Source organism: Meriones unguiculatus, chromosome 21, assembly GCF_030254825.1.
Source record: "Meriones unguiculatus strain TT.TT164.6M chromosome 21, Bangor_MerUng_6.1, whole genome shotgun sequence".
In the NCBI taxonomy this organism is placed as follows: domain Eukaryota; kingdom Metazoa; phylum Chordata; class Mammalia; order Rodentia; family Muridae; genus Meriones; species Meriones unguiculatus.
The window spans coordinates 26499714-26510504 of NC_083368.1; the positions used below are offsets into that span (position 1 = coordinate 26499714).

General features: G+C 36.0%; 1 protein-coding gene across 1 annotated transcript; it reads left to right on the forward strand.

The window, feature by feature from the left end:
• Positions 1–799: 799 nt before the first annotated feature.
• LOC110542360 (protein PET100 homolog, mitochondrial) lies at positions 800–1016 on the forward strand. The gene is given in 2 exon segments (XM_021628955.1): positions 800–894; positions 896–1016. Coding segments are annotated over 2 exon segments (216 nt in total).
• Positions 1017–10791: the final 9775 nt, after the last annotated feature.

Consider the following 10791-nt stretch of genomic DNA (forward strand, 5'->3'; position numbering starts at 1 on the left):
AAATGCCAGAGAAATCTTGATGCATTTCTCTCTTCTTTCAAAATTTATCCATAAAAGTGTTAAAATATTTCGTTCCTCTATTTATATGCTGTAACACAAATAATTGCTTCCAAAATTTATATTCACTTCAGACTCTTAGAACCTAAGTGTGACTTTTAATAGGAGTCAACCGTGTGCATAATTAAAATAAAATATCAAAATAAAACCATTCATTATTGCCCCCATGTGCTTTAGAATTAGTGCCAGGAATCCTTCCAAAAGGGAGGCTCAGGGGCCTTCGACAGAGAGTAAAGGAGGACACATAGGGAAAGGCTGCATGAAGACAGTGCCAAGGTTTTATGTCACGCAGCCCAAGCCAAGAATTGAATGCATCTACTGGAACATGGAAGCACAAGAGGCAGGAACATTATCTCCCTAGAGACTTTGTATGGAGGATGTCCCTGCTGACACTGCTTTAAAAGTTTTGGCTTCCTCAACTGTAAAATAATAAATGTATATAATTTTAAAGCATCGGGTTTATGGTTATTCATTATAGTGGCTCTAGGAATGCAGTTCAGGATGCAAGTAGAATCCAAGTGAGGTTGAGTGGAAAAGCAATACTAAATCATCTAGATTCTAACTGGATACAGATATATTGCTAGTAGTATCTTTCCTTTACTGACTAAAATGAATATGATCTGTTTTTTATTTATCAGATTTAATAATTAATACTCAATCTGGCATGCCAGTAGGATTTGCTGAAGGAGGTGGAGGCAGGAGAATTGAGGCCAGCCTGGGCTATACATTTTGGAGAGGCGAGATGGGGGTGAAGCTGGAGGTATATTGGAAGTTGCTCTACCTCATTTTTCCCCTGGTTATGTTTTGGATCTCCAACCAGGCAGAATGATTTGAGGACTGTTTTCTAGCACAAGAGGGAGGCATGGCCACGAGAGAAGGAAGGTCAGTGCCAGGAGCTAGAAGAATTCAAACAGAAGATCCAGAAGCAGAGGGAACAGAGACTTCTCCAAGCTGCCTAGCAGAGATCTTGAGATAGTGAGGTTGTCAAGTCCCAGCGACTCTCCCCAGAAATCACACATGCTCAATTCTTAATAATAATAGCAATAATAATAGTAATTAATATTCACAAGAGTTCATATCGAACATTAAAGCCAACACTAGGTAAGGAAGGCATCAATGACAAACCAACGACATGATACCACCCAGATCTACCTTCTTCAATTCATGACTAATCAGGAGGTCACTATTCGACATTAGCACTCATTTACTCTCAAATCCTGACCAGGTTTTATCCTGTTTATCCTGTACTATATGGCTAATACCCAATTAAAAGTAAATATATACAATGTGTATCTTTCTCCTTCTGGGCTACCTCACTCAGGATAATGTTTTCTACTTCCATCCATTTGCCTGCAAATTTCATGATTTCCTTGTTTTTAATAACTGAGTAGTATTCTAAAATCAACAGACCCAGACCGAAAAGAGCTAAATAACAAGGAAGAACTTTGGGACGATGCATAATTCTCATTCAGAAAGGAAAATAGGATAGACACTGTAAGCTGTAGAAGAGAGGGAAAAGGGCAGGAGCCTACCACAGATCTGCTCCAAAAGATGCCACTCAGCAGGGGATCAAAGACAATGCTGAGACCCACAGCCGAACTTAGGGCAGAGTGCTGGGAGTCTTATGGAAGGAGGATGGAAGGACATGGAGGGGACAGGAGCTCCACAAGGAGTCCAACAAAGCCAAAAAAAAAAAAAAAAGATCTGAGCTCACAGGAGACCTGCAGAGACTAATTCATCAACCAAGGATGCAAGGAGAGAACCTAGACCCATACTCAGATGTAGCCATAGGCACATTCAGGTCTTCGAAGAAAGGGAGATGTGAGGGAGTTTTTCTGAGGGAGGATCTTGAATATGGCAATGGTGGTTTGAATAGCAATAGCCCCTATAGACTCATAGGTTTGAATGCTTGGCCAATAGAGAGTAGTGCTATCAGGAAGTGTGGCCTTGGTGGAAGAGGTGTAACCTTTCTAGAGGAAGTATGTCACTGTGGAGACAGGGCTTTGAAGTCTTAAATGTTCAAGCTATACCAAGGTAAAAGACATCCAGTCTCCTCCTAGCTGTCTTCAAAGATGCAAAACTCTCTCCTCCTCCAGCACCAAGTCTGCCTGAATTCTGCGGTGTTTACCACTATGATGATAACAGACTAACCCTCTGAAACTGAAGCCAGCCCTAATTAAATGTTTTCTTTAATAAGAGTTGCCTTGGTCATTGTATCTTTTCACAGAATAAAACCAAAACTAAGACAGAAACTGGTACCAGGGCCTGGGGTATTGCTGTGATGGGCCTGACCATGCTTTTGTTTGGAGGAATGTAGATTTGGGTACTTGGGATTAGGTAAGCAATGTAATGCTTTCAGTGGGGTTTAATAGGCTATCCTAGAAGGAATATGGGAGACAGTGGTCCTCAGGGTAACTTGAACTGTAGGGACCCATCTAAAGAGGTTGCAGAGGAGAAGTTTAGTATGTTGCATACACATCATTCTTATGATATTTTGGGGAAGAATGTGGCTGACTTGTCTCTATCTGAAGAGTGTTCCTGAGGCTAAGTTGAAGAGTTTTAGATTAATTGCACTTGCAAGGAAAAACTCAAAACAGCCTAGTAAAAACTTTGTCCTGTGGTTCATGCTGATGAAGGGCATTTTGATCAAGCATTGCAAGCTGACGAGGAATAAATGGGGCACCAGGAAGTGGCCTGGACCTAAATCTTGCATTCAAGGAGATAAACAAAGATATTAAGTGGAATTGATGGAGTGGTGACCTCAGGGTAATATACCACACAGAGAAGCTTCCATCTTGTGAGAAGTATGTTGTCCAAGGGACACTGCCACATATTATAAATTTACATTGCATTTGTGGTTGGACAGGGGTAGTTATATCATGTTCTACGTTATTATGACATGATTATTGTTTATACATTTGTGGTAATATAGAGGATCATTAAATACAATTGTGTCAAGTTGACAATGTGATGGTTATTTTTGGTTTTCCACTTAAGTATATCTGGAATGAGCTACAATTCAGAAATGAAGGGCACATATGTATTCTAGATCTTGAGGATAGAGGCTCAGGCTTTTGATCTAGACCAAACTTGTGACTGTAAGCCAGCCCAATTAAATGTTTTCCTTACTAAGAGTTGCCTTGGCCATGGTGTCTTTTCTCAGCAATAAAACCCTAACTAAGACAGTGGCCCAAAAGAGCCTGGAACTTCCTAGTTAGCCAAAGTTTGTCTCAGATTCACAAAAATCTTTCTGCTTTTGCCTCCTGTATGTTGATTACAGGTGTGACATACCAAAACAGTAGGATAGTATTCTTTTTATATATTGCTATGAGTATAATTACTGCTATTCTTGATCAGCAAATCAATAGTTTCTGTTTTAAGATAATACATAACTCTGTAAGTTTTTATATTGGAGCATAAAGGCATACTTAATAAATTAAGATATAATCAACATGACAAATAAATGTAGAAAGTGATTTTTATTTCATTATATCATTGGATTATCTGGTTTATTTTTTTCAGTAACATCACATTAGGTGATGAAGGGAAGAAAGGACTTGGTAATGTGAAAATCCAGTGCACAGGACTACATAAATTCCTGACTCCATTTTCAATTAGTGTTTACATAATTTTTATATTTCTATATGAACATATTGCAATGTGGCAAAGAATAACATTAGATTATTACTTTAGATCATGGACTAAATTTGGAAAAATAATAGGGGTGGCAAAGACAGAGAGGAATGTTTTCCCTATAGCCAATCTGAAGTTCTATGATGAAAACTTTCTAATTGCCTTTTCTGTTTCTTCTATACACAAATTAAATTTTTAGATCCTATAACATTTTTCAGCAAATTATGGCCCCACCAAAAGATAGGTTAAAGTTCTAAGTTTTAGGAATGTGACCGCATCTGGAAACAGTCTGCAGATATAATCAAGTTAAGGGAAGATCCTACTAAATTAGGCTAGGTTGCCATACTCTATTATCATATACCAAACATGATAAGAAAGGGTTATCCAAAGGCCTTTGGAATAAATAAGGTCTGATAGCAGCAAGATTTCAACCTTTTTTCTCTTAAACTGAAAAAAAAAAAAAAAAAAAAAAAAAACTGTTGTTCAAAGTTACCTATGGCAAGTTGCTAGGCAACTCCATAAATCTGGCATATAATTTGGAAGTTCCCTTGAGATTCAAATATTATAGTCTAAAAGCCATAGGTTTCTCACAAAAAAACCTTTTTGTAAATAAAATCCACATAATTTGTTCTATTTTCTGGACCAGAGACTTAGCCTTCTCTTTGGTTCTGATGTGAGTGAGTCAGGACCTTGATTCTGATTATTGTCATCATTACTATACTTGCCTCATGCAATAACCTCATAACTTAACAATCAGGTTTAAATATACCAGACTGACATAAACTAAATATAATTTTGTGTTTTTTTTTGTTTTTTATTTCTATAATATATCACTGATATGAAGTGTTTTTATACATGTTTCTATTTTGTTTACAAAAGACCTTAAGAATTTGATTCTACAGAGTTTATAAGACAAGCAATCTTTGTGTTACTGGAGGACCAAACTGTGCATTCTATTATCAGTTTGCTTATTGAGACACATATTTAATATAGTTCTACAGGTCTTTTCATGTTAAAAAAAAGAATTTACTGTCTAGTAAGAAAATACATTTTTGTTGTCCTTGTTACTTTACTTGATACATTTCTATGTCATAGTTATCTTTAAAACAAAACTTAAGCAAGGAGCAGATTATTTTGGCTCAGAGTTTGAGCATACAGTTCATTATGCTAGGGATACTAGAGAGGTAGGAACTTTTAGAAGCTGTTTATACTGAAACCAGAGATGAATGTTGGTGTGTACCTCTCTTCTTTCATTCAGGCTCTTACCTCAGCCCATGGTAGGGCAAAGAATGTAGAAGCCTTCTGTCTTTTCCCTAAGAACTTTCTTGAAGCTGAATAAAGAAGTGATCTGCTAATATCTTTGGAGAAGTCAATGTTATTAACAGTTTAATTTAATATTGACTCAATCAGGTGGTTTTTAGTTATCCCTCTATGCAGTTGCACAGTGAAAAGTACAAATGAGCATGAATAAATGCAAAATGTACACTTTGAAAAGAAAAAGAAGTGCAAGCATATGAGAGAGGAGGGAGAGAAAGAGAGAAAGGGAGAAAGAAAGGAAGGAGAAAGGAAGAGAGAGAGAGAGAGAGAGAAGAGGGCAAAAGAGAGACAGGGAAGGAAATAAACAGGAAGAGAGAGAGAGGGAGGGAAGAGAGAGATAATATGATTAGTTAAGCTGGAAGGGCAAAGTCATTTAAGCTATTTGAGACTGGACATTGATCTAGAGAATTTATTCTTTGCCCTGCTGAGATTTGGTCTTAATTTCAACCAGTATTTCCTCACTATCCCCCCATTCCTACATTTTTGAGAAGCAATATATAGTCAGTATCATTGTATTTTAGAAGAATATAATTTACTTTATGATTTTAAAAGGGTGATAAAAGTTTGCCTTGAGTTTCAGAAAAGGCTTAAGAATTAAAAAAAAATGTTAAGACTGTAAATTCTTTTAAAGTTGGACTAAATACATTTTGTATAATGGTAGACAGGAGCCCAGCCATAGAGTGAGTGAGTGGAAACGGTGATTTGAATGAGAAGTCTACCTACATCCTCTTGTATACTTGATCTTCAGTTAGTTTTGCTGCTTAAGCAGACTTGAGAGCTATGGCCCTGCTGGAGCAATAATGCCCTGCAGAACAAGCTCTGAGCTTTCAAACCACGCATCATCTCCAGGTCACTCTCGGTTCTCTACTCCCATTTAACACACGAGCTCTCGGCTCGCTGTTCCAGACATCATGTCTTCTACCTTTTCTCTCCTGGGCTCTAACTCTCTGAAACCATAAGCACAAATAAATGCTTTCTAGTATGTTTTTTTCCTCTGTTTTATTGTTGTTGTTTTGCTGCTCCTTCTGCCTTTGTTTTATCATATCAACAGAAAAGTAACTAAGTATTATAGGTTAGTTTAGAACGCTGTACTGACCTTCAGTCTATATTTTCTCCCCAGTGAAATTTTTTTTTCTAAAACAACCTCATGAAGATATCTTTAGGTATGTTTTCATGTAACTATAATTCTAATAACATTGATAATGAAGTTAAATTGATATATACTGATTACTTATTGCAGCTTAGAAGAGTTGGGTTGAAGAATCTAACTCTAGCACAACAGATTTAAAATGTGAACCCTCTGGGAATAGGAGGGAATGAGGGAGCGGGATACAGCTGTGATACAGAGTTAATAAAATGTAACTAATAATAAAAAAATTAAGTAAAAATAAATAAATAAATAAAATGTGAACCCTCTATTTAAGTTGCTATTCCTGTTTTCATTCTCTTGCGATCCATCTGCTCATATAACAGGTAATTATCTATTAGTAATCGACAGTGTCTATATGAGCTCAGAGGGATCAGATGCATCATAAATTCTTTATTAATAATTCTAACTTCTTTTTAAATTTGTTTATTTATTGTAATCACTTTGGAAATTTAAAACAATCTTCAAGTACAATGTTTCCAGGTTTCCTCTGTAAAAAAGAGAGGGAGGAACTCAACTTTCACTGTTGTTTGTGTCTGTAAGTCTCTGTGATAAAGATGACTAAGTGTGGCATAAATTACTAAAAAGACTTCAAAACCTAGCAAAATGAAAATCTGCTTAAATAATCATAATAACATGTACTGGAGTAAGATGAGTAATTAAAATTGCAAAAATATCTAAGAGAGTAAAAATTATGAGGTGCTTGTTGTTCATAATATTTAATTCATTTTATTTTTTTAATTAAATTTTCATTTTTATATTAATTACAGTTTATTCACTTTGTATCCCAGCTGTAGACCCCTCCCTCATTCCCTTCCAATCCCATCCTCTCTCGCTCATCTCCTCCAATGCCCCTTTCCAAGTCCACTGATAGGGGAGGTCCTCCTCCCCTTCCATCTGACCCTAGCTTATCAGGTCTCTTCAGGACTGGCCACATTGTCCTCCTCTGTGGCTTGACAAGGCTGCTCCCCACTCAGGGGAAGATGATCAAAGAATTGAGTTCATGTCAGAGGCAATCCGTGTTCCCCTTACTAGGGTACCCACTGAGCTGCCATGGGTTATATCTGAGCAGGGGTTGTAGGTTATATTCATGAATGGTCCTTTGTTGGAGTATCAGTCTCAGAAAAGACCCCTGTGCCTAGATATTTTGGTTCTCTTGCTCTCCTTGTAGAGCTCCTGTCCTCCCCAGTTCTTACTATCTCCCCCTTCTTTCATATGCTTCCCTGCACTCTGCCCGAAGTTTGGTTATGAGTCTCAGCATCTGCTTTGATTCACTGCATTTTAAATGCGCTCACCAATACTAAAGGCGATACTATAGACTGTCTACTGTATGAAGGATAACATTGGGCAAAGCTAAAGCAAGAGGGTCTCATCACACTGGATGGTAAACAGTAAAAGTTTTCTCTAGATATAAAATAGAAAAAGAACTTATAAGGAATGGGTAGGACTTAGAAGTATTTGGAATCAGTATATTGAAGCATCTTTAAGCATGACATCCTTTTGCCTAGAACTAGAACACTGAAACAGTTTGTCTATAAAATATCTACAAAGCCACCATAAAACAATGCACTGAGAAAGAACGTACTTAAAACACAAAACTAAGTGCCCCAAATTCAGGGTTTATTATGCCCAGAATGACTTACAAATAAAACATAAGTTCAGTTTTATAAGGCAGCGTAAAAGATCATTACTTAAGAGGCAAGCTGAAGGAAAAGCTTTATTGCCCTCATAAGTTATTATAGAATTAACCCATGGTGTGCTTGCAGCAGGTCATTCCACCAAAGAGAACCTGCGTCTTATGGAAATCAGATTGAGAAGTCCAAGTTGAGAATCCCTAGTGGAGTACTAAGCAGACTTCAAAAGCCAGCCATATGGACTGTGTTACACTTTCTGAATGGCTTCACTTGAGTCATGAACTTACTCCCCCAGTATATGCACTGATACTCCAGAATGACCAGTCATATTTTTACTACTTATCAGTGGATAATCTTGAAAACTTTTTATTTCTGGTTGAAAAGCTTATTTCTTGCTAAAAATAAAAGGCAAGGGCTTTTGCTTCACAGATAAATCATGAGAAAGCAATCTTTCTTCTTTTATTTTCCTGGTTTCTAATCCTGAAAACCACACAAAACATATTTGGACACCTTATCATTGAAATAGTATGTACACTTTAATTATTTAATTATATAATGTGCACTTTCATTATTCAACTTTGCAAAGCCACACTGTGTGTATTACAAAACATATTTTGTACCTAGTATATAAGGTTTGTAAATAAAACTATGAATGCAATGATTAGAGGAGGCAGAGAATACATTATTTCTTCCATATTTGAACAGAAAACAATTGATTCCTAAAGAATAATTTAACCAAATGAATTGGTATTTTAAAGTTTGAGGCACCTAAGTGGAAGATGTGTGGGGAAATGTCAGGCTATGACTTAATAAAAACTTAACTTAGAAACTTGGTCATAATCCATGAATCATCGGACCCACCATAAATGAGCCCTCTGAAAGCAAAGTGTTGAGAAGATCAAAGGAAGTATTTGTGAAGACGTTTGAATGTGTAAATTGTGTTGAGTTGTAAGGCATTTTTATTAAGGTATTTATTTAATCCATAAATAAATGACTCAAACAGAAAAATGTTAATTCCACTGTTAAGTTTCTGTAAAATGTAAATCTCTCTGTATTAATAAGATATACTTTGTTTTCCAGTGACTCTTCAATGGCCAGTAATACACCAATTGAATTTCCTTCATTATATTTATATGTATGGAATATATTCATCTACATATATAAACACACACATTCACTTCAAATTAATGACACAGATGATGCCCTGAAGTCACACCTGCAAAAAAAAAAATTGTTTTATATGAACTGTATGTAAATTACAATCAAATATTCCTATAACATTTTTTCCAAAAAAGAGTTTCACATAAAGGTCTATCTTCCTAGGGATTTTGTCTTGTAGCTTAGTCTGAATATTATAAATACATTGAGTGAGAGGATGGAGTGACAGTCCAGGATTCATCAACTTTAAAGATGTTTAGAGAAGAAGGAAAGGTGTTTTCCTCTTCTTTCAAGTTCACATCCTTCATTTTTATCACCATCTCTTCATTATTTACACTTGTTATATTTTACTGATAACATGTTCCAGCAACTTATTTTGTTCTTAATGATTTTACCTGCTGTTGATTTATTAAGTAGAACTCAGACTCCAATCAAATCATGAAGTATTTTATGTCTATGTATACTTAAAAGCCTGGTAATTTATTTTTCTCTGTCTCCTATGTGCTACTGCAAGCCTGGAATTTGACCCATAACTTCAACTAAAGACCCCATTCACCTATCACCTTTCAAAATGTTTAACCAAACACTCTTAACTAGTCAAGAGTCAGCGATGGCAGAGTCTCCTACTGTGCATCTTTGGTGTTGTACAGCTCATTGACAGCTGAAGAGAAGGCTCACGGTAAGCATGTTTGACATGACCTGGTTTATGTCTCCTGTGTTTTACTGGAAAAGGCTTCAGCAGGTCACTGGCTGGACCTTCACAGCTAAGCTCTAAAGATGGGAAGTGTAAACGATGATTAAGTGTTGGCATAATTCTCAGATTTCCAGAGTTGCAGACTCACAGGTGTTCTTGGTATAGCTGGAACCAAGTTTTCATTTTTATCAGAAGTTACTTATACGTGTTACTTGTGGAAAACATAGAGATATTTATTGAAACACTGATTTATTAAATAGGAACAATAATAAAAAAATGTCTGGTAGGTTTAGCAAAAAAAAAAAAAATGTTTCATAGGTCACCTACTAGAGCCAGATGAAATCTAAATGGGAATGGTGACATATTAAATATATTAACTGACACAAAGAAATAACGTCAATCTAAGGATACTATGCTTGGTAGATAAAGAATGTCATGATGGTGAAGAGCATTGTCAACAGATGCATTAGAACGTGATTGCCAACACCTGGGAGACACTTAGGGAAACTAATTTTTGAGCATTTTGAAGAGTTGCCCGTATATTGAGGAAAAAAAGAACAGGGAGAGGGGCAGACGTAGGGTTGGAAGAGGCAAAAGTGAGAGAGAGAAAGAGAGAGAATATATTCAGAAGGTAGAGTCAGAGCTCTGAGTGAAGGTAATAGGAGAACAGATTTCATTCCACATAAGGGAAAAGAATTCTTAGTCATTGAGCCATGCAAAGGTGTAGGTTAAAGATATTTAAATTCCCTTTGCTAAAAGTATTGAAGCATATACAACATGACTGCTTTCTACTTTCTTTGATGCTCGCAGAAGCCACCTTATGTTGAATAGAATTGCAGTTCAGTGAGAGGTATGGTGGTTTTTTGTTTGTTTGTTTGTTTGTTTTTTGGCAGTATGATTTATTTTTCCTGGTAAAATTCATATTTAGAGATATAAGGATGGCAATTTTTATCCTAATATGAAAATTGATTAAATCAGAGAAAATATAGATACTTAAACATGGATATTTAATTACTAGTAACTTGGATACATCTCTTATCTTTATAATATTTATATAAGTATCAATATTAGATTGTTAACATTGTAGGCAATTATCGAGAGAAATCATCACTTTTGTATAACAAACTTTTAATATTAGGTATTTAGGCATC